Consider the following 24,560-nt stretch of genomic DNA (forward strand, 5'->3'; position numbering starts at 1 on the left):
TCAAAGTACTGTTTTGAAACTCAAATGTAAAAAGAATTATCCATGTCTATTGAATTAAAATTCTGATGTTTAGAGAAGAGATGTGGGGCTGTCACCTTTGCTCTGCCGCTGGCCTCCTCTCTCACCCCCCCTACCCCCTTCACACACACACACACACACACACACACACACACACTCTCTCTCTCTCTCTCTCTCTCTCCCACTTCCTGCTCAGTGAGTGAGCTGTCTCGCCTCTGTGGCTCTTACCCTTGGTCCCTCCCTGCCCCTGCCCTAACACTTCAGGCCTCTGCCTCCTTTTGCTGTCCCTGGGTGCCTGCCCTCACCCAGTCCTTCAGCAAACACCAGCCACCTCCTTCTCCTGCTCCTCTGGCGACCTGCAGTCCCTGGTCACCTCACATGGCACCCTTGGCTCTAAACCCTGGGTCACCATCCTACTCCTCCTAATGCTGGCTGGCTGGCCATCCTCCTTGCCTGGCCCCTGGGAAGTTCTTTCTAGACTCTTCCTTGCTGGTCTGGAATTCAACTTGAGCGTCAGCTCCCGATTCAGTGTCTCCTGAGCACCACTTCTCCAAGTGAGTGTCCGTCAGACACACCCTCAAGTCCAGATAGCTGCTCTGCTTCCCACATCTTGACTCTCCCAGGGAAACTGGATGCAGTCGCCATCCCTGGTCTCCCCTCCCTGACTGTGCCTTTCTGCTAGCTGCTCAGTGCTGTCCCCTCCCTTCTCCTCCAGCCGGCCTTGGTCCCACCTCCTCTCCGGTCTTCTTTTCAGCCCATCCTGTATTTAGGAAGCTTGGTCACCCCCTAAATATTCTTGTCCTCTGTTCAAAATGGTTCGTCACTGCCTAATAAAACCCAAACTTCCAGATGCCTTCCAGTTCCTCAATCTGTCCTGAATGTTATCTGCTCCCACATAAATCAAAGCTTCCATCACTCTCCCCAAGCCACCACCTCTTGTTCTGTCTCTATTGTACCCTCTGTCCTTGACCTAACTCCAGACCTGCACGCCCAGTTTCCCTGTACCAACTCCACCACCCAGGGCCTGCCTAGGCACTGGACGCCACTGGACGTCTTTCCCGGGCTTCTGTCTGTCTCGCTTTGAATTTTCCCACCTGCCTGAGCTAGCAGCAGCTCTGCAGCATGTCCCGCTGCCAGACTCTGAGCTTTTGAGGGCCCACAGCTGACTGGACTGGTCTTGTGCAGGACACTTGCATGTTACAAGCTCGCTGCAGGTGATGGGTGCTCCTCGACTTAGCATGGGGTCATGTCCCGAAAAATCCAATATAAGTTGAAAATACCGTAAGTCAAAAGTGTGTTTTCGATATTTTCAGCTTACCATGGGTTTATCTGGACATATCCGTGGTAAGTCGAGGAGTGTACTGAATGGGTATTGCCCCATGCAGTTGAAAAATTTTAAGTTGAACCATTGCAAGTTTCTAGTTTTAAAAACCATGTGTGTGTGTGTGTATGTGCAGGTATAATGTCAGCAAATGACCTCCCTAAAAAGGATGCATGCAGTACTACCTTTCATGAGGTTTCTTTTTTTGCCAAAAGGAAAATAGATCCTAAAGCACAGTTTCAGAGGTAGAGAGAGGTACAGAGACACACACACGACTCTGTAGACACTGTAAGACCCAGGAGCCCAGCCACCTGGGCTGAACCCCTGCAACCTGAAATGCTGACCTGGGCACAGCATTGGGCCTGGTACCCGCTGTCCTTCCCCCAGGGCCTGTGGGACAACAACCCATGCCTGTCGCAGGGCCTTTGCTTTCAGCCCACACTCGGGTGGACAGTGGGCCTTGGGCTCCTTCCGAGGAAGGGCTGCAACCTCAGACCTTCAACCACATCCCTGGCCTGCTGTGACCATCCTGGGATTTTTCTTCCCCCAGGCAGTGCTGCAAAAGGCTGATGGACGTTTGGAACATTCAGGAACAAGGCTGTCCCTGGGCTTTGCTCATGTCCTGTGAGGGGCAGCCCACAAAGGCAGAAGGCCCTGGTGGTCGGACTGGGGACTTGGATTTGTGGGGCACCTGTCAGATGAAGATGCAGGTTTAGAGATGTCAAAGAACCTGCCCAAGGCCACACAGCCCCTCCGAGTCAGAGCAGAGGCCCGAATCTGGGGCTCATTAAGCATCACTCTGGTTCTTTTGGCCACAGCATCCTGAGAGAAGCTCTTCCTGGATAGACATCCTCCTTATCATCCTTCCTTGAGAGTCATCTAGCTGTGCTGCCTCCTCCTCCAGGGTGCAGCCTTGGCTCCGGGCTGATGTTTGCCGGCCCCGACTTGAGTGGGCCGTCCTGTGGGAAGGAGCTGGTGCGACTGCTCCTCCATCCCCAGCTCTGGAGAGCTGCTTCGGTGACTGTCCTTCCCGGGAATCAGCACCTCCTGTTTTGCCAATTTCTTGCTCTTTATAGAAAGCTCCACTCCACCTCCTCCTCTGTACGTACCCCCTTTCTGGAAATTTCAGTCTTCCCATGAAAGCTTGGTGCACACTGAGCTGACAGCAGCAACTGCTGCTGGTCTCCAAACGCCGCACTGCGGAGCCTGCCCGAGTGTCAGGGCACTGCAGTGCTTCTAAACCTGTGCACTCCCTGGGCCCGCCCAGACTTCTGGGGTCACAGCCCCCAGGGGAGGGAAGCCAAGAGTCTATGCTGTACCCTGGGTCCCGAAACTGCTTGGAATTGGGCAGTTTTGGGTGCACTAATGTAAAACAATGATTTTCACCACTGGGAGGGGAGACGCCCCGACTGGAACCACCTGAGAGGCTTTTGAAACTGCCTCCCCTAAGACACAGCCCTTGCTGTGAGACCCTGCTGCTGCTGGGAGCACTACATCAGGTGGGTGGGTGGGCGGGCAGGTGGCCTTGGGACCTCGGATTGAGAACCCTGACTGGAGAGGCCACAGGGCAAAACTACGCTGCTTCAGATTAGCCTGGGCCAGGAGAGGACAGGGAGCGAGGACGCCCTGGCTTCCATGACATGGGTAGCTCCTTTCCCAAGGCTTCAGTGCTGGCAGGTGTGGACGCTGGAGGTCCCCAGTGTCAGGTTGAAATCCTATTCCTCTGCATTCCCACAGGCCCAGCTCCCAGTCCCAGGGCTTCGGGGGAGGTCCCTGGTGTCCCTCCACAGGGAGACTTCTGAGGACAGGCTCCCATTCCACCACCCCAAGAAGCCCACGGCACCTTCCCTACCACACACAGACAAAAAGATGTCTGGGCTCCTGGGTGGCACACTCAGGAGGCTGTAATATGAGCAATGCAAATGGAAAAAAATCAGTGCTCGGTAATCTGCTAAGACTTGGTGGAAATGGTCTGTGTCTTTTACAAGGAACTGGACACTCTCATGAATAGTAACTGCCATTGTGAGGCCTGTTTAGAAAAAGGCATTGTGGGGAATGGAGAAGTTCTTCAACGTTTCTTGAAACCATAAAGAGCTTGTCATTTCCTTGCTCTATGTATATCTCTATATATGTTCCAGTGTAGCTGCTCCGACTGCCCCGGCATGCCTGCGCAGGGCTGAGTGAGCCCTGGACCATGGTGCACGCTATTCCTTATTTGGAAACTCTCCTGACCCTCTCATGACTAGCTTCCTCTTTTCTTTGTCCTCTTTCCCTTTTGCCTATTTAGGAAAGTTTCAAGCTGTTAGCCAATCGGGTCAAGCTTAGAATGTGAGGTCCCATTCCAGTCAATGGAAACTGGACACAGTCATAGGGCAATTGCATCAGGTTATGAAGATTATAAATGTCCTCATCTCCTTTGTTTGAGTGTGCTCTCGTGGTGAGACTGCTGGCGAGTTGCACCCTTTCTGCAGAAAGTAAACTAGCCTTGCTGAGCCATCCATTGCCTTCCCGACGTGATAAACCCGTTTCCAACAGGTGTCTCTGCACAAACATGGATTCAGCACTTTCCAAACCCCCACCCTGTTTTAGGGAGCAGGCTCTTTGCAGCAGGCACGGAGGGCCCTGGGAAGGCCTGGGTTTCTGTCTCTTCTCTGGCGGCCGGCAGGCGGCTGCCCTTTGGGGTTTCCTGAGGTCCTGGAGGATTCTGGTTTGGGGAAGGTTCTGGGGCTGTAGTCCAGAGAAAGCCCCAGATCCTCAAGGAGCTGTCTAGTAATGTGACCACTCGCCCGCCAGCATTTGGCGAGCTGCTGCTCTGTGCCAGGCCCTTGCTAGGTGGCAGCGACACGGAGGAGCGGGGGCGGTTCTGCCCAATGCTGCTGCTGCTCTTACTCCTCCTTTTGGGTTTAACTCACGTCTATTTTTATGTCCTGATTACACAAGGAACACATGTTCATTGTAGGAAAATCAGAAAAACATATAATAGGCATTCCAAATATATGTGTCATTCAAAAGAAAACAAAATCACTCATCCCCCTGCCCACTAATAACCACTTGCAACACGGAGGGATCCAAACATCCTTCTCATCTTCCCTTAGAGAGCTCAGGCCACACGCATAACTCTTCCCAGCAAGAGCATTTTCTTCTAAGTGTGTGACTAGTGAAAACGGCTCCAGCACGTACCACAAAGGGAAACCTACTGTCATTTACTTCTGGGGAGGAGTTCTTACCTGTCTGTTCCGAACTTTTGACTGTCAGCTCATATGTTAAATCTAAAAGGGAAATGTTACACATTAATTCTTTTACTGTACATTTCAAAATCTTCATCAGCTTTGAAAATGCAAAACCGATTCCCACGATTAGCCAGCAAGTCCTACCCAGACACAGCAGGGTTTGGCAGCAGGAGAGGTAAGCATGAGAGCAGCAGAAAATATCTGCGGCCACTGTGCTCCCTGGGGTCAGAGGGCACCCTCTGTTCCCCCAAACTCCCTTCCCCATTCCCCCACAGCATATCCCAACCATCCAAAACAAACAATCCAGCAGCTGGCTCTATGTATCACACAGGCTATATCTTGGTTATCAGTTCCAAAACACATTGGAGATTCTAACCATTGTATTTTAATCTCTTAAGTCCTCAGTATGCCAAGAAAAGGCTTTGCAGCTTTATGCTTAGTGCATCTTGATTATGCAATGAGGATGATATAAGGCATTCAGATGGACTCCTGCAACGATGATGGGAGCTGGGGGCAGGGCAGGCCTAGCACATTCTGACGCTGAGCTCTGCCGTGCCCCATAGCTGCCCCCCGCCTGCCTGGGCCTGCTCCCCGATGTACCTGTGCAGTGCTGCTGCAGCCGCCTGATCTCGGAGTGCAGCCCCTTGAGCGTGCTGGCATGCTCCCGCTGAAGGAACAGGAGGTTCTTCTGTGCGCTGTGCAGCTGGTTCTCCAGGTTTGTGGCTGCCATGCTGACATCCAGAGGACCTGTGGGTAACACAGACCCTGGCTGCGGTCCCTGAAGAGGGTCCCAGGGCTGCCTGCCCTCCTTGGCTCTGGGTGCAGAGGGGTGTGCACCTCCCAGGAGAGAGCAGAAGGAAACCACGGCGCCTGAAGGGCAGGGTGTGGGGGCACCAGGGCTACATTCCCATCACTGCAGGGAGGCCCCAGGCCAGACACGGCAGCCTCTGCTTCCCGAACGCCTTGGGGTGTGCCCTAGCACCTAGCACGATGCCTGGCACATGAATGAGTGAGGCCCACTCCAGAGTACAAAGTCACTTCCCTTTACTCATGAGGAAACAGATCAAGAGAGGCAGATTCGCGAGCCTGGGGTCACACAGCCAGTGAGGTATGGAGCAGGGATTCTAATCCAGGGACCCCTGGTTCCAAATCCTGTCCTCTCCATGCACCACCTCACCCCAACAGACTGTGACTGACCAAATCACGCCCAAAAGATTTCCCTGACCAGGAAGCACTGACAGCTTCCTCATGGGAAAAGCTGGCACCTGGGAAATGGGCCAAACATTTCCTCTAAATGGCATCTGGAGCCAGCCAAAGTAGGAGGGAGAGATGGGCTGAATTCCAGAGGGAAGCCCCCTGCACTTCACAGCACTGAGAGGAGCCACAGATCCTTCTTGGGAAGGTCTGAGAACGTATCTCATGGGGCCAGGGGGTGGTGCAGGTGTCTGGAGTCTGTACCCAATGCTTGGCCCCTCCCAGCCCCAGCTTCCAGCATCTGATGCTCACTCAGGGCCCCAGACTCTACCTTCATCGTAACTCGAGAAATGTGGTGAAGTCATGGGTCTTTCTGGAAAAGCTACCAGAGTAATTCAAGACGCTTGTACAGCACTGAAAAATACTGAGGATGAAATGTGAGTTATTTGCTTATAAATTATTATTGTAAATACAGAACCTCAGAATGCATTTTCCCTAATTTGCTATTCCAGAGAACCCTCCGTAAAGGAGGTACAACTTCTCAATGGCTCCCAGGACGCAGCCCATTTGTAGGATGGCACAGTGGAACCGTTTTGGAGACACTGACACACCCAGGCTGTCACTGCTTCAGACGACACCAATTGCTCATCAATTATCTGTACAACCAGTGACATGCATGCACACTGGCTCTGGAGCTAGGACGAGTTCATAACGAACTTCAGACATACACTCTCATCACACGAAAACACTTCCTGGGCGCTGCTCAGGTGGAAAGCCACAGACTCCACTCCAAGGGCAACCTGAGAACGCAGAGAAGGAAATAAAACACGACGGAGCTCACGAAGGGGAGTGAACAATGATACATCCTAAAAAGGACCAAGAAAAAGAGAAACAAGAGGCCCTTTCAGTTGGGGACAAAAACTGGCAGGAGAGGGCAGTGGCCCCAGGACACGGCAAGTAGTCTTGGGGGGCACCTCACCACGGGCAGTGATTGGGCAGAGCTGATCAGAAGCCTTGGAATTGGTCATCTCTCTGAACTAGCAATTTATTTTTAGAAATCTATCAAAGGGAAATTATTACTTTTGTGTGAAAAGAGGTAGCTGTGAGAATGGTCACTACAGTGCAGTTTGCAGTTGGAAAAGACTAGAAACAAACTCGAAACCCGACAATAGGGAGTGGGTTAAATAACTTAGGGCGACCATTTCTAGGCACGTTTCTATAAAACAAAAAAGCATAGCTCTCCCTGGCCTTTGACTGCCGTCGCACTGGGCTGCAGATGATGGCAGAGTTGAGTTTCCATCAAGCAGGGCTTTCCTCAGTGGAGCTGTGAGCAGCCTTCCGGCAGGAGTGAGAAAGGATGTTTCTGTCCCCGAAACCGTCTCTGTGCTGTAACCGCAAACTCTCCTGTGTAGGCTGCTGGGCCAGACACTAGTTTCTAAGTGGAACCCCACAGTTCCCGAGATCCCAACACTGTCTGCACAGCACGTGGTCTTGGGGGGCGCTGACCTTAACAAAGGAGCCAGCTACGACCAAGGCAGGTTCAGCGTGTGGCACGCGTGTGCCGCGTGCTTGCTGTGGAACGGGTGAGCACCTTCTGACCTTGCCCTTCCCTCACAAAGCAGAACGCTTGAAAGCGGAACAGCCTCAGCGTCAAAGGAAGGAAAATCCCAGGAGCGCCTGAGAGCTGTCAGTAGCGGTGCCTACGTTTTCCTTCCACTCAGCAATCCGGAGTCGTTCACTCTGGCATCAATTCCAGCACCTCACCTGGAGGCTGAATCCCGAAGAGCTGAAAGGGGTTTGGAAGTCGGAACTCTAGCAGAGGTGCTTTCAAAGGACAGACTCAAATCCAGGATTCTGTTGGCTGATGGAAGCAGCAGAGCCCATGTTAGTGGCTTGCTGTCAAAGAGAAAGAACCATTTAAATGTGATCCAGAATTTAGTGGGTCTTGGATGACAGGAGAGCTGCCCTAGGCCTAGTGTCCTACCCCTCACAAGCACTGTCCCCAGCTGCACAACCTGGGGGTGGCCTTGACGCTGGCATCCCCCGCTATCCATTTCCAGTCCATGATGATCTTGCTGGCATCCTGCTTTGAAAGCAGCTCTCAGATCTGTTCAACTCTCCCCATCTCCGCTGCTGAGGCCGTCCTCACCCTCACCCGAATCTCTGCCAGAAAGCCTCCCTCTGTCCTCTCCTACCTGCTCCATTCTGCTCTCCACGTGGCAGCAGAGTGAATTTGTTTTTAAATTGAGACTACTTAAAAACCTCCAATGGTTCCCACTGCTCTGAGAATCAGACTTGTCTGCCCGGCCCTGCAACTGGCCCCACCACCCTCACTGGCCCTTCTCCTACCCCCAGGGCTCCAGGTGGCACGAGCTTTCCTCCGGGTGCCCTGCTGGGCTGTGCTTCTCCCACCCTGGTGCCCTCTCATGGCTCCTCCTCTGCCCAGAACACTCTTCTTAGGCCTCTCTCCCACCCACCTCTCCTTGGTCTCCACTGTCTACTTATCCTTTAGGTCTCAGTACAAGTTTACTTCCTCCCGGAAGCCCTGGCCCCGAGACTTGGGTGCATTACCACCCTGTCCCTAGTTCTAGTCTTTGTGTCTCTGTGAGGGTCTGTAAGTGTGGGTCTGTTTCCCGCCTCCTCGCACAGACTCCAGGTTGTTCACTGCTGCACCCTAAGCCCTAGCACAGTGCCTGGCACCCTGGAGGCCCACGAATGGGCCTGGTGCCAGTCTGTTGAGTGCAGCTGTGGTGCCAGAGGAATGTAAGGGCTTCAGGGTTGAAAAGCTTTTGTTTCCATGGGCTTCCTATTTAGGTGCTTCTGAGAAGTGACAGCCTGCTGGCAGTCCTCACAGCCCTCGCTTGCTCTCAGCACCTCCTCTGCCTGGGCTCCCACTTTGGCGGCACTTGAGGAGCCCTTCAGCCCACCGCTGCACTCTGGGAGCCCCCTTCTGGGCTGGCCAAGGCCGGAGCCCACTCCCTCAGCTTGCAGGGAGGTGTGGAGGGAGAGGCGCAAGCGGAACCGGGGCTGCGTGCGGCGGCGACGCTTGCAGGCCAGCTGGAGTTCTGGGTGGGCGTAGGCTTGGCGGGCCCCGCACTCGGAGCAGCCAGCCGGCCGGCCCTGCCAGCCCTGCCGGCCCCGGGCAATGAGGGGCTTAGCACCCAGGCCAGCAGCTGCGGAGGGTGTACTGGGTCCCCTAGCAGTGCCGGCCCACCAGCGCTGCGCTCAATTTCTCACCAGGCCTTAGCTGCCTTCCCGCAGGGCAGGGCTTGGGACCTGCAGCCCGCCATGCCTGAGCCTCCCACCCCCTCCATGGGCTCCTGTGCCGCCCGAGCCTCCCCGACCAGTGCCGCTCCCTGCTCCATGGTGCCCAATCCCATCGACCACCCAAGGGCTGAGGAGTGCGAACGTACGGCGCAGGACTGGCAGGCAGCTCCACCTGCAGCCCCAGTGCGGGATCCACTGGGTGAAGCCAGCCGGGCTCCTGAGTCTGGTGGGGACGTGGAGAACCTTTATGTCTAGCTCAGGGATTGTAAATACACCAATCGGCACTCTGTATCTAGCTCAAGGTTTGTAAACACACCAATCAGCACCCTGTGTCTAGCTCAGGGTTTGTGAATGCACCAATCGACACTCTGTATCTGTGCTCTGGTGGGGCCTTGGAGAACCTTTGTGTGGATACTCTGTATCTAACTAATCTGATGGGGAGGTGGAGAACCTTTGTGTCTAGCTCAGGGATTGTAAATGCACCAATCAGTGCCCTGTCAAAACAGGCCACTCGGCTCTACCAATCAGCAGGATGTGGGTGGGGCCAGATAAGAGACTAAAAGCAGGCTGCCCGAGCCAGCAGTGGCAACCTGCTCAGGTCCCCTTCCACACTGTGGAAGCTTTGTTCTTTCACTCTTTGCAATAAATCTTGCTACTGCTCACTCTTTGTGTCCACGCTGCTTTTATGAGCTGTAACACTCACCGCGAAGGTCTGCAGCTTCACTCCTGAGCCAGTGAGACCACGAACCCACCAGAAGGAAGAAACTCCGAACACATCCGAACATCAGAAGGAACAAACTCCAGATGCGCCACCTTAAGAGCTGTAACACTCACAGCGAGGGTCCGCGGCTTCATTCTTGAAGTCAGTGAGACCAAGAACCCACCAATTCCGGACACACTTCCTTTACAGGCACACCTTGCTCAAAGAAAACGGGATATACTAAAACATCCCGAAATGACATGACCACCTCACCCGCCATGATGGCACAAAATGGGATGTGCCTATATGCAGATGTCAGTATTTTCTTCTATGCTCTCCCACGGGGGCAGAGGGGAATGGAGTACAAATGTTAGCAGCAGCCATCTCTATCATACTGTGGTATTACATTTCATTTGTAACAAATTTAAATATGATTTAGTAAGTATTCATACTCTAACTGCCTTGGTCAATCAGCAACTTTGAATTATAACAACGCTGTGTTTCATTAATCCACTCTGTTAACTGCAGAAATACAAAAGCGTCCTTAAAGCGTCCCATTATAATGGGCAGACAGCCTGGAGAAGAAACGGCAGGTGAGCGGGGAGAGTGTGATCACGTAACGCGCAGAGCTCGACAGTGAGCGCTGGTGAGCCACTCGGAGCCCTCACAGTGGAGGACAAGGGTCTCCTGGCCTGGGGCATTTCACTGACTGTCGCTCTCCCCTTCTTCCACACTCTGTGCTGACTGAAAAGGCCCTGACATGGAGACGCCATCTGTGCAGGGCATTCTACAGCTGTTAGGATATTCCTGAATAAGGCAGGTCCACTTGGGGCCAGGGAAACAAAACACATCTCCAAATGGCATCCAGATTACTCAATTATTTTCTCATCAGCTCAAAAGAGTAACAATATAACTGGCTTTCTGAGGGCAAAAGAGTTTTCACGGCTGAAAAGACAGTGGTGTTTTCCATTGCGATCCTTCACTACTGAAGAGAGGTAATCATTGTGATGATGTCATGCTCCCAGTACTGTGACATGACTGAAGCCACCGAGGCATCCTGTTTAGGCTGAGGAGACCCAGCCGGGAGATGCACATAATTCAGAGGGAGAAATGGAGTTGGTCCCAAGACGCCTAATTCAGTATCAGAGACGCTTTAGAAACATGAAGGAGCATTCATGACAGATCCCTAAAAGGGTCAGCGTGGCAGATGAAAGGAGAAAGGCAGGGCGTCTGCTGCAGATGAATAACGCCGCCTGCTGAGTAAGGGCACTCACCCCATCTTAGCTGTGTGTCAGCCAGGAATGGAGGGCAGCTCATCCAGCCCGTTTGGCAAAACGCTTGCACTTTCTGTGTCAAAAGCGCATATACTACAAATTGTGTGCTCTTTGTACTGCAGCAGTCCGTCCTGAGGCAAATCCAATTTTGTTCCTAAGCGTTGCTGGGAGCCATCCACAATCTTACAGTTATTTGCTCAACCAAAGGCGGCAAGGCCAGGACATTGGTCTTCTTCCCTCCTTGGAGATGCTGCCCACAGCTGCAGAAAATGGGGCTCCAACTGACTATCACTTCAGGGCCTGGTCACGGCTGCCAGAGGGCCAGCCCCACCCAGGTGACTTTGCACAGCTCTGCTAGTTTTTCTCCCCACAGAACGCCAGCAGAAGCAATGCAAATGGGTACCTCGAGGGTCAAAGTCCTGCTGAATAGGTTACCTTGATCAGGGCTCAAAGGTTAAGCCACACGTACATTTTTTCCTATGGCAAATCCACTAGGTAAATTAATTTACTGTTCACTCTACTTGTTCAGAAAGTTAATACTCAAAAAAGGCTTTTCATTCCAAATCCTATAGAGATAGGCTCTGAAGACGTGGCAAGACAGCTTCCTGGATGGGGAAGCGCACTGCTGTCATTTCCTAGTGTCAACGTGTCTGAGGAAGGCCCGGCCTCGCCGAATATGCTCTCCAGCAGCGTGAAGACAAGGGGCCCTATCAACAGCTCAAGCCGAATTCCATCTTCATTCCAAAGTGCTATCCCTTCCTCTCAGGGCACTAATGTAACATGACGACATAATTCTATCCATGGACCACCTGACTTGCCCGAGCACAGTGTTCTTTCACGTTACTTACATCATTTGCTCTTGCAACCCGCCTCTGGGGAAAAGAGGACACTATCCCATGAAAAGAGAGAACATAAACCAATAAATGCATCGAAGCCTTGCCGCTTCTCCTAGCCCGCAGGTGATGTGGTGACAATCCTGACGTCTGGGGCAAATTTAATTTCATGCAGAAATTCAGATGTTTTCCAAGTTGTGCACATCAAGTCTCTAATACTTTGAAACTGCAGAGGAAACGCAAACACAGCCCACGGAAGTAGCCTTTTGGCCCGGAAGGGAAGGCAGCGTTCCTCCAGAGTCCAGAGCACAGGGCCAGGCCGTCAGAACAGCACTGCTCGCACGGAGGCTGGATCCACTGGCTCTCGAGGGTCCACGTTAGAAAATCACACAGCTGTAAAGGCACTGCTGACCACCCAATATGGCAAAAAGACTCACTAATGACTCTTGCTCGTAATACCAGCAAAGGTTCCTAGGAAGCTGGGTTAGGGTGGGGCTTTCTGGGGCCTTAACAAAGCAGTAAGACTAGCTTAGGAAGAGAGCACAAGGTATTCCACTCTGTAGCATGTGTGTCCTGGTCCCTGGGATCCCAGCAGGTGCTTGGTCCCAGGGCCAGGGGCAGACTCACTCTCTTCCCCTGCAAGGCCAGGCTGATAGGAGTCCTCTGGGGGCCGAGTTAGCAATAGGCTATTCCTGGGAAAAAGAAGCACTTGGCTGCCAAAAACAGCTCTGATGTTACCCGTGGGAGGAACCAAGGCCAGACTTATCTTCCCCCTTTTAAAAATATGCCTTTTCCTTTAGTGTCTCTCCTGTGTGCACATCCTTCTTGGCACAAGTTTTCATGGTCCAGCACATTTCTGATCACGTTGCATCTCTCTGACTTTCTTGGGACCAAGCCCCACCGCTCCAGAGGCCCTGCTTGGTCAGCCTGCCCTCCCCAGCGGCATCCCCCTGGGTCCCCTCGGGGCTGGTGTGCTTGTCAACACTCGGGTCCTCTAGCCCCTGGCGTGGCCCAGACCCCTCCAACACAGGGCCTTTGCACACCTTGTTCCCTCTGTCTAGAACTCCCATGGCAAACCATCCCCTGCCCCCGCCTCATTAACTTCCATTCTTCCTGCACATCTGAACTCACGCATTACATACGTGCTGCAGATCATTTCCTACCACTTCATAATGGCACCGAGTGGAGATCTAAACCAGAACTACACTGCGTTCGTCAAAAAGCACCACAGCAGCATGAATCTGAACATGACCTCACCCCATCATTTCTCAACATTCCAGAAGCAATATTCCAACGTATTCCTGAGACCAATTTCTTGGACAAAAAGAAATGGAATATCTTCGGTAGGAAAGGGTCTCACCATTTAAAAATGGGAGATTGTTTCTGAGCAATCAAGAACAAGCGTATCTTTTAGTTGAACACAAAGCCTGTGGAAATAGGGTAATAATTTTAGAATCTAAAAAAATAGCACACTAGCACTCAGGTGGTAGCTGTGAATGAGTTATAACAAGCTGTTTTAGATTCTAGTCATGAATAAGTTATGACCCATTCACATTTGGTTCTCTCCTACCATGAACAACGGGAGCCCTGCTGCCCTCTCTGTGCACTTTTGAAAGGCCCTGACCTGGCAGCACTGCCTGGCCCTTAACAGGGCACAGTGTCTCCACGTTTGTGCACAAGGACCTCTGGGGGCTTTTCTGTGGGCACTTTCTGTACCGCTCTGGTGTCCTATAGCTTAAGCGTTGCCATCAAGAAAATGAAGGCTGGCCAGAGAACAAAGGCAGCAATTGCAGTGATTAAATGTAACAGGAGGATAAAATGATTCCTAGCAGGGAGGTGGTTTTCTAAGTAGATTCATGGAGTCAGAAAACATTGAGGGTAGAAGAAATCTTCAACATCAGGCATCCAACACCCCTTTGTTTCAAGATTAAGAAACTAAGGCCCAAAGAAGATCTGCTTAACACAATGGGACAAAAGAGACTGGAGTGGACAAACTCTTGAGATATTAGACCGTACTTGGGGCTGTATCTGAACCCTATCTTGTCACCTAAGTCATTGTGATGTCTAACTCATGGGGTGGCTTTAAGTGCTAAAAGCAACCAGGACGGGCTGGCATAGAGTAGTGCTCAATGAATGTTAGCTATATTATTTTTATGTAAACATTGGTCAATACTTCTATAAATATACCTCAAGATTATTTACTTAGCCAACTAGGGCATTTCCTGAATATTATCTAAGTACGGAAATGAGCTAGCAAAGAAATTCCAATTACTTCCAAAGAGGGAAGGATAAAAGCAAATAGAAGCATTTTCTGGGACCTCTATCCTCCATTTTCACTGGAGAAGAGCCACTGGGGGAGGCAACTAGAGAGGCAGGCAGAGCAAGGAGCCCTGAGGGACAGGAAAGCCTGCTTCTCCCTTTGAAACCATCTATAGTACTTCACGAGGCTAAAAAATGGTCCATGGCTAATTAGGCCATCAACTCTCAATCCCAAATACCTGCTTTTAAGAAAGGACACTCACCATCTCTGAAAATGAATACTGATGTTACTCTGAATTCACAATGAACTGGATAAATTGTTTTGCATGGTAGGACCCTATTATTCCTACTTGTACATGTATCTAAGAAATTCAATTAGTAAGTGAGCTGAAAATCTCTAAAAGTTAAAGTAGCAATAAAAACGGACAACATTTCAAGGAAAGGTAAGTACTCAACAATGACTCCAGGAATATTTTGGTAAAAAGAGTAAACACGATTACAAAGCGGAAGCAAAAAGTAGAAGGCAAAGGTGCAATTATGTTTTAAAAAGATAAAACATCTTGTTGATTAGTCATTCTTAAAGAATTAGGCTTTTTTAATCTGGCAAAAACAGGTGAGGTTGAGAGCTTAGCACAAGAGTCAGAATCGTGGGTTCCAATTCTGACCCTGCCATATTCGAGCTGCAACCTCTCTGAGTCCTCACCTTTCTCTTCTACAACATGAGAAATAATCAAACCTACATGATACAGTGACTGGGAGGGTAAAATGAGATTTTTTGTATAAAACATTTTGCAGTGTGTCTGGCTTATTGTGATAAAGTGGTAACTGAACTAAATTTGGACTCATCCAAATGCGGAAACTTTGGATGGGGATGTTTTGTGGGTTCCCCTATTCCTGGCTAAGCAGCAGACATCTTTTAATAGGCACGTCTCTAAAAACTAGAAGAGGAAAGAAAACTCCAGTAGCAACCAAAAAAAAAAAAGTCATTTTTTGCAAGATAATCACCACACAAAATAATCTCAACGTCTGTCAATAAGGGGCTAGCATGGCACATCTAAAGTATGCAATTAATTTAAAATAGTGTAGATCTATATTTACTGACAAGGTAATATGTCTATGGTAGGTTAAGTTTGTAAACAGTATGTTAAAAATTGTATGTATATTATCACATTTTTGATATGTGTAGAAGGATATACACCAAAGTGTTAAAAATCATTTGTCTCAGCCAGGCACAGTGGCTCATGCCTGTAATCCCAGCACTTTGGGAGGCCAAGGCTGGTAGATCACGAGGTCAGGAGATGGAAACCATCCTGGCTAACACGGTGAAACTCTCTGTACTAAAAATACAAAAAATTAGCTGGGCGTGGTGGCACACGCCTGCGGTCCTAGCTACTCGGGAGGCTGAGGCAGGAGACTTGCTTGAACCTGAGAGGCAGAGGTTGCAGTGAGCTGAGATCATGCCACTGCACTCCGGCCTGGGCGACAGAGCAAGACTCCGTCTCAAAAACAAAAACAAAAACAAAAACAAAAATTAGCCGGGCATCGTGGCATTCGCCTGTAATCCCAGCTACTAGGGAGACTGAGGCAGGAGAATCGCTTGAACCCAGGAGGCGGAGGTTGCAGTGAGCCGAGATCTCGCCACTGCACTCCAGCCTGGGCAACAAGAGGGAAACTCCATCACAAACAAACAAACAAACAAACAAACATACATTTGTCTCTAGATGGTGGACTCTGGGTGATTTTTACCTTTTAAAAGTTCTATTTTAGTACTATCTAAAGCTTCTTTAATGATGAACATATAGTCAGAAAAAATATTATAAAGTTTTCTCTTAAAAAAGATAATCACTAAATATCCACTAACAAAGTAGTATCATATGTTTTAATAACATTGTTCCAGGGTAATCTTGGATTGCTAAAATTGTGATTGGTTTACCATCACCAAGAATAATTAATGGGAAGGTAGTTGTTACAAATGTAACAATTTCGTGTCCCAAAGATATGCAGAAAATGACAATGATGAGAACTTAGGTGCCTCCCACCATGCATTATACATTCCTGTCATTCTCTGACATTATCCTTCATATGTATTTTATTAAGGCTCATCGACAATTCTTTAGACATTGACAGCCATTTCCTTCTGAAAGAACGTGCAGCCTAACATTAAAGTCGTAATGGATGTGATTAGAGAGCCTGACAATTACACATGGAAAGAGGGTACGCAGCCTGTCTGGGAAGGCTGCAGTCACTGGAGGCCTACATGATGGATTTATTAACCGGGTTTCTCTGCACTCCGATTATCTCATACTTTAAGAGTTTCTATTTGGCTTCTATTTAAAAACCATGTCACGGGTCTGTACGCTGATGAGGGCTTGGCTTTTCTGTGTGAAAATGCCTCATGAAGAAAGCAAGTCTATATTTCCGGTTGCCCATGGGTGTCTTTTAACTGGCCTGTGCAGGCCAAGATAGGCAAATACATGTGCTCCTACCATCTGTGTCGTGTGGTGCCTTCTGGGAGTGTCCTGGGCCTCATGGAAGTTTGGGTTCCTAACCGCCAGGAGGCCAGCGGGCGGCAGACCCCACCCCAGGAGGAGGGAGCACCAGCATTCCATCTCCGGACCCTCAGAGCTGGAGGGGCGATGCCCATACAGTGTCAACTCTGCACTTTCTATTCCAAAGACACAGGGTCAGGGAGAAGTTGCTTCTGGGGGAGGAGGTGACCGGTGGGGCCATGGAGGTGCTGCTCAGGCCCTTCCTGCCCTCCCTGCATCCTCCTCCTGCCCTTTCTCAGCAGCCCCCAGTATGACTGCCCTCTGGGGATCACCCAAATAGCCTTGTTTCAAGAGCTGGAGCTAGTATCATTTTCAACTTAGTAGAAATGTCACTGGTACACTTCTAACAAGCTTGTCATTTACCAAGATGATCCTGAGCCAACAATTTAAGGACACAAGTATCTCCTAAGTTACTACACCAACAGTTCTACCTAGTGATACTTTCCTTTAATGGAAGGGGAAGTAAGCAGTTCATATCCAACTGGTCTTTCCATTTCCACCTCAGATTGAGATTACTGCCAATTTTAATTGTCTACTAGTTGATAACTAAAAGATACAGTGATCCCAAATGCCAAATCATCATTCATCCTAATGAAATAGGAAATACTTACTTAATCTTAGCGCTTGATGATCACAATCTAAACCGAGTTCCTAGGCCAAGGAGATGTGTTCCCTTGCTGTAAAAATCTCAATCTCTATGGTTTGCCAAACAGACGGACCAATTCACCTGACTTAACTGATAGGCCTTCTTTTATCCATTTGTGGGTCTGCCTAATTATAGTACAGGTTTTAAGGAAAGAAAGGTATTTAGTAACTGAAGCTCTATACACCTTTTTTTTTGGCGGGGGGGAGACAGGGTTTCTCTATGTTGCCCAGGCTTGACTCAAACTCCTGGCTTCAAGTGATCCTCCTGCTTCAGCCTCCTATGTAGCTGGGATTATAAATGCCAGACCCCTTACCTGGCTCTATCCACTTTAATTTAGCCATATTTTTCCTTTATTACTTACAAAAAGTAAAAGAGTCCATGGTTTCATTAGCTATAACAGGCATCAGAGAAGATGACTGCCACTTATAGAGGAAAGAGACGTTGTCCTTGTGATGTGGTAGAAAGAGCTCTGCCCAGTCCCAGCCATGTCATCTTGGACAGTGTAAGAATTTAGCTACACATCAAGCAAAAGCAAGCCAACTCTTCCAACTTGCCTGTCTATGAAAGGGGCCCACACTGATTCCTTCCAATGAGTTGAGACAGGGAGGACATTAGAGATCTTTGAAATTATTAAAATAGTCCAACAACAGTCACTTCAGTAAATAAAGTCACCATGACCAGGCATTTAATTTTAGTACTTACATACCTTCTGGTGATCAATAATCAGGTATCTGTTTTTATTGAACATTTATTTATTTGGAATAACACAGCTTAAGTACCAATATTTTTAAAAGATAAACTTATATTTTTAAGAAGGCATTTACCATTTTCCTAGATCATTTCCTAGAGGTTTTTCTTTGTTTTGTTGTTTTTTGATGACTTCAGCATGTCCATTTAAGGGTGTTTGACCTCTGACTTTCCATCTAGTGATCTGAGAGCTCCAGGGTGGATTATTCAGTTCTTTACAAGTGTCCTTTCCGCAAACTTCCTGTGCTGTGTAGAATAGGTGAGGCACGCTTACTGACGGCATTTATGACTGACCCCCATAAAGTTCTTCCCACTCACAATCACTCTTTATTATGTCAGGGAACAAGAGAATTCCCAGAATCGTATGTTTCAGCTCTCTGGGAAATCACGCATTAAGTTCCAGGGGAAGGGAAAAGCTTCCCACAAAACAGCTATCCATTAAGAATGTCTGTTGTTTAAAATGCACCAGCAATTCTAACATCCAGAGACCAGTGAGAGAACGGTACAAGGCAAATAGGTGTTACTTTAGGGCTGTCTTTGCAACCAAATTTTGATCATTGTAGATAAATGAGCCATTAGTGCATTAACCCAGTCAAAATAAATGAAAACAAATAATGACAAGTAAAATAAGGGGCAGGACAACTGTATTTCATAGATTATATATCAGCTCTGGGAGGAGAATGAAATAAATTGGGGAAGGTAGAAAATCACTACATCTGATATTCATTAGGATTTTTCAGATAATGAGAGGCAATTCAGTATTTTCTTATTCTTACTGTCCTTGCCTTGTTAAAGGTCATCATTTTTCATTTGCACTTTTTCCATTTGTACAACTGACTTTGTTTTTTCCTCTTATATTTGACCTTGTGCCCCCACAATGGGGTTAATTATAATCCTTGGTTCATGACACACTCTTTAAGGGCCCACTTTCATTTAGATACTTTTACAAATAAGCACCCAATGTATCCAACATTTTTGGAACTTAGCAATTTTGGTTTAGAGTGCCCAGATTTTCCATTTGAAGTTCGAAATTCTTAGGTTGGATGTTTCAGCTTCTTCTGGTTGATCCAGCTCTGGTGAAGCCTACTGGCCGGTCAGGAGCCTGGAGAGTTTGACTTCCCAGTTTTCAGAATGGACAGGATGTTCACCTGAGGTCATACCCGGCAGCCACTGCCCTTGCTGGTTGTGGGGGAGTGTGAGGCAGCTTCCATCTTCGCAAGCAGCTGCTATGTGCACGCCCCACGATGCCTTTCAGTTGGTTCTGCCTGGCTTCTCAAGGGTGTGATCACTGCACTGTAAAGGGTGGTAACAGCAATCATGTTTGAGGATAACTGTCCTAACACATTCCCTGGGTCTAAGGCATCTGGGCAAGAAAATACTCAAGGATATTTGTTAATGAGAAGCTGAAAATCATTAATCGAAATAGTAATTATGACCATTATTTACCAAATTTCTATGCACCAGGCTTACAGATGATCACTTAATTTTTTTTTTCTTTTTTTTTTGAGATGAGGGGGTCTCGCTTTGTCGCCCAGGCTGGAGTGCAATGGTGTGATCTTGGCTCACTGCAACCTCCACCTCCCACGTTCAAGTGATTCTCGTGCCTCAGCCCCGAGTAGCTGGGATTACAGGCATGCACCACCACACCTGGCTAATTTTTGTATTTTTAGTAGACATGGAGTTTCACCATGGCTGGTCTCGAATTCCTGACCTCAAGTGATCTGCCCACCTCAGCCTCCGAAAGTGCTGGGATTACAGATGTGAACCACCACTCTCGGTCTATTACTTAATTCTGAAAACAATCATGCAAGGTAGGTATGATTATACTCATTTTTTATTTTATTTTATTTTAGAGACAGAGTTTCACTCTTGTTGCCCAGGCTGGAGTGCAATGGCGTGATCTCAGCTCACCACAACCTCTGCCTCTCGAGTTCAAGCGATTCTCTTGCTTCAGCCTCCAGAGTAGCTGGGATGACAGGCATGCAACACCATGCCTGGCTAATTTTGTATTTTTAGTAGAGATGGGGTTTCTCCATGTTGGTCAGGCTGGTTTCAAACTCCCGACCTCAGGTGATCCTCCTGCCTTGGCCTCCCAAAGTGCTGGGATTACAGGCATGAGCCACCACGCCTGGCCAATTAAACCCATTTTTTAAAGAATGGAGGCTCAGAAGAGTGAAGACACTTAACTAAACTTGCAAATCCCAAATGCATGAGCCAAATGCAGATTCTTTCCAAAGGCTGCCACCTCCTCTGCCTCGTGCCTTCCTGAAGTGCTCTCCAATTTCAAACTCAGTCTGTTTGGAACCACAGGCTCTCATGGCAGCTCTGGGAGAGAAGGACGAGCTGCCTCCTCACATAAGTGGTCTGTTCTGCTGTTTCCTGTGCATTCTGGAACGTTCGGCCCAAGTGTGGCCGCTTGAGTGCAGTGGTAATGCTGCTGCTGACCTCCCTGGCGTCACTGACTGTGATAGGTCCTGCTGAGGCTTTCCAGGCCTTGCCTCATTACATCCTCACACCGCTCTAGGATAGGGGAACTGAGGCGTAGAGAGCTTAATCTGCCTTATTGAGATCATACATAAACTTGGTATTTTTTTGGTGCTTTAGTTTCCTCTGCCCTTTTCAAGGAGGGGGAAATTGTGCCTATGACAGGCCTACATTTTTCCTGATCCTCTCGTCAGAATTCATGTTAGCTGACTTTAAAAGCATTCACTGACAAGATTTTCTGAAGAGGTAATGTTCTTTCCCTCGGTTGCACTCTGGTTGAAAGTGGATCACACAGATGAGCTGTACTGGATCTGCGAGCTATAGCGGCATAGCAGGGTAGGATTAACCCCCAGGCTCTGGATCCAGACCACTACGGTTTGCATTCTAGTTCTGCCCTTCGTTAAGGATGCAGCCTTGGGCAAGTCACACGTAACTCCCGTGCCTTACTTCCTCATCTGCAAAATGGGAAAGCAGTATCTACACCTCATTAGGATGTGGGGGAAGATTGAGTTTATCTGAACAGATGCTGTCCAATGGAACTTTCTGTGATGATGTAAATATTCTGTTCTCTGTTGTCCAATAAAGCAGCCACACCAAGTGTCTGGCTGCCAGGCTTTCTTTTTTTTTTTTGAGATGGAGTCTCACTTTGTTAACCAGGCTGGAGTGCAGTGGTGCAATCGCAACCTCGACCTCCTGGGTTTAAGCGATTCTCCTGCCTCAGTCTCCTGAGTAGCTGGGACTACCAGTGTGCACCACCACGCCCGGCTCATTTTTGTATTTTTAGTAGAGACAAGGTTTCACCATGTTGGCCAGGCTGGTTTCAAACTCCCGACCTCAACTGATCTGCCCGCCTCGGCCTCTCAAAGTGCTGGGATTACAGGTGTGAGCCACTGCATGCGGCCTTAGGTGCCAGGCTTATACATGATCACTTAATTCTTGAAACAATCAGCAAGATAGGTATGATTATGCTGTTTTTAAAGAACTGAGGCTCAGAGATGTGACCACACTCTTCTGTAGCTGTTGCGGCCACATGTAGCTACTGAACACCTTAAATGTGGCTCATGTGTCTGAGAAATTTTTCATTTTTTGTTTGAATTAATTAAAATGTACTGTCCCCATGAGGCTAGTGTCTACCATGTTGGGCAGCACAGATCTAAAGCATTTAGAACCATGGCTAGAGCTATGTGTTTACTATCATTGCTTCAATATGGAGAGTCATCCAAACAGGTTTCATTTGCTCCCAGATAAACTGTCATGGGACCTGCCGTGGCCAGTGCTCACCTTGTACTGCTGGAATAATTTAACAATTTTTTTCAACTGCCATCATCATTATGCCATTTTATGTCTTCGTAGCATTTATCACTATCTAAAGTTAGGTCACTTATTTATCTTTCTTACCTTACTAGCATGTAAACTCCAGGAGAACAAGGACTTTTCTGTCTTGTTCCCTGCTATTTCCCTGCCACCTACAATAATGGTGCCTCTGGAAACCTGGGCTGGCCCTTTAAGAAAGGCTTCTTTCTAGGAGTTGCACATTAGTGGTGATCTCACTCAGCACCCTCCCCAACCCCATCATTAGGTACGATGCTGTATCTTGTATTAGTGAGCATCAGAGGGCTTGGAAAAATTTCTCTGATTGCCATAATGGGAAAGCTTGCAAATAAAAAGAGAAAAAATTATCAAGCCACCTAAAAATGTTCATTTCTGTGAAAAGGAAAATGCGGGCTTGCTCAGGACTTCCTGGAGTTTGTGACATACAGTATCTTCTCTGGTGCAGCTTACTGACACCTGGAAATTTATCTTATGAGCCAAGTATGTGAACTGTCAATGCTGAGCCTGTGACATGGCATTGAAGCTGAGATGCGGCCGTGTCGCATGTAAGCTCATGATTCAGATCATGCTTTCTGAGCTCCTCAGTGGCACTCAGCAGCTCAGAAATTCAGGGAACACCTGTCATGAGCTTGGATGACGCTTGTCTTGGTCTGTGACACAGTGAGAAAAACAAGGACAATGCAGTGAGTTTTCCATTAAGCTAACTTTATTAGACTCAAAGGACAATTCTTTATTTTCATTTTAGAACTGCCAAATTTAAAAGTGCACTGTCCCATGAATTCCAAAGCCTAGTCACCTAGCCACTCTAATCACCAGGACATTATGGGGATCCCCAAGAGCTTAATGTCATCATTGATTTTGTTTTTTAATTTGCTTTTTAAAGTTTACAAGGCCTTTACAATAGGCCAGGCAATCGATTCTCCTTTTAAATATGCACCTGGAGGTGAAAGATCAAGCCAGCATATGTTTCTCAAGTGCTCACTGTGTACTCAGTCCTATGCTTACAATTTACTTGGGGATATGAGACTCAGCAACTGAAGTACAAAGAAAACAATGTATAATTAAATCCTCATGAGGCATCCACCAAGTACAGGAGCCAGGGGAAGGCTGTCCATGAAGGGTGAAGGGCTGCCCATCCTAGCACTGGCAGCTCTTCTCTTATCTACCTGTCTCTCCTGCACCAGGCTGCATAAATCCTGGAAGACAGGGGCCGGCCTCAATTATTGTAGCATTCCTGGTACCTATCTGTTGCCAGACACATGGAGGTACCTAATAAATGAGTGAATAAGGACTGGAGTGCAAAGATTTTACTCTGAAGAGGTTGGAATTAAACTGAGCCTCAAAGAATGGGCAGAGTTGGGACAGGAGGAAGCATTTCTGGTGAAGTAAATATGAATTAAGTTTTAGAAGGAACATGAGACCATTAAACTATCTGATATGGAAAGAACATTCTGGGGAATGGTGGAAAATAAGGTTAGATAGAAAAGCTAGTGTCAGATTTAAGTTGTATATTAAAAGCTGCTCAGAAAAGTCGAGATGGAAAAGATAAGCAATGGGGAAAAGCTAAGTTTTTACTCAATAGAGGCAAAATCGCCACTTAAGGGAGTTTAGTCCGGCAGGGACGATGCAGGGTGAAGCAGACAGAAACTGCAGTAGCGACACAGCCTTTAGCTCCAGGGGAGAAGAATCAACATGGAATCACCTTTTACTGAGGGCTCAGTGCCAGGCGCCATGCTACGTACTTGATCAACACTCTAAGGAGCAGATATTCTTATCCTCAGTTCACATGTTAGCAAATAAGCTTGGAGGGTTAAATGACTTCCTTAAAGTCACACCTAGTAAGAGGCAGAGGTGGGGTCATCCCAAACCAGTCTGACTCCACAGCCTATGCTCTCAACTAGATAATATACTGTCCCTAAATGAAGACGAAATGCTGCAGCCCTCTAAAATACAAAAGTGCATATCCCGCACAGCCTGAACACCGTTTGGCCAATATTCCATTTGCTAAACATTCTCTTTTGCCCTTTTCTTTCCCCATATTTTAAGCTGTAAGCTTCTCAGGTCTACTCTTTCGTGCCAGATGCTAATATAATTCCAGTGCTTATTCTTGATGCTGCTGCTTGTGGAAAAAAAAATCAGAATAAGAGAAAATGCTTCCTCTCTCCTAAAGCTGCAGAAAAACATACTATTCTGGGTTAAAAAGCTAGTTCTCTTAAAGAGCTACAAGCTTACTCTGCTATTCTGTGTGGAAACATGTAAAAATGTACAATTCTGTTTTGTTTTTATTACCAAACAAGTATTTTAAGACACCTGGGCTTTACAGATTGTTGCTGAATCCTTTAAAATACAGCTTTGAACTTCTAAATGTTTGCTTTTTAAAGTGGTTGCCTTATTTACTAATTTATTAATAATACAATTTCATGTGATATCTTTTTTGAAGACAAACACTTTTAAGGTGTTCTGGTTAGCTGGATAAGGGGCTTGGGGTTTCTCTCTTGATACAGAAGACTAAAACAAATGCAGATACTGACAAATTCTTTATTCAAATGTAGTTTGAGTTTCTGCCTGCTTAAGTCAACAATTGATGCTGCGATTCAGAAGGCGGAACAGGATGGGGAGTAGAGAGAGGAAGGTGGCGACTCTGTGCTGAGACATAACATAATCTGGCAGTGGCAACAGTAATCTTCATGTGGGTCTTAGAGAGGA

General features: G+C 48.0%; 1 protein-coding gene across 6 annotated transcripts in view; it reads right to left on the reverse strand.

Annotated features, from left to right (window-relative positions):
* The window catches only part of CCDC92 (coiled-coil domain containing 92), a 36,185-nt gene that overhangs the window by 1,794 nt on the left and 9,831 nt on the right, over positions 1-24,560 (reverse strand). For 3 of the 6 annotated variants that reach the window (XM_004054119.5, XM_004054123.5, XM_055358375.2), the window contains exons 2-4: positions 6,095-6,187; positions 5,170-5,316; positions 4,567-4,608 (exon numbers count right to left, since the gene is read on the reverse strand). In XM_004054119.5, the coding sequence (XP_004054167.2) occupies positions 4,567-4,608; positions 5,170-5,316; positions 6,095-6,128 (223 nt within the window). In that variant the 5' untranslated portion in view covers positions 6,129-6,187. Of the gene's footprint in view, positions 1-4,566; positions 4,609-5,169; positions 5,317-6,094; positions 6,188-7,527; positions 7,660-24,560 lie in introns of all 6 variants that reach the window. The other 3 variants (XM_055358374.2, XM_019038447.4, XM_019038448.4) reach the window with 3 other exon arrangements.

The sequence above is a fragment of the Gorilla gorilla genome, chromosome 10 (genome assembly GCF_029281585.2).
Source record: "Gorilla gorilla gorilla isolate KB3781 chromosome 10, NHGRI_mGorGor1-v2.1_pri, whole genome shotgun sequence".
In the NCBI taxonomy this organism is placed as follows: Eukaryota; Metazoa; Chordata; class Mammalia; order Primates; family Hominidae; genus Gorilla; species Gorilla gorilla.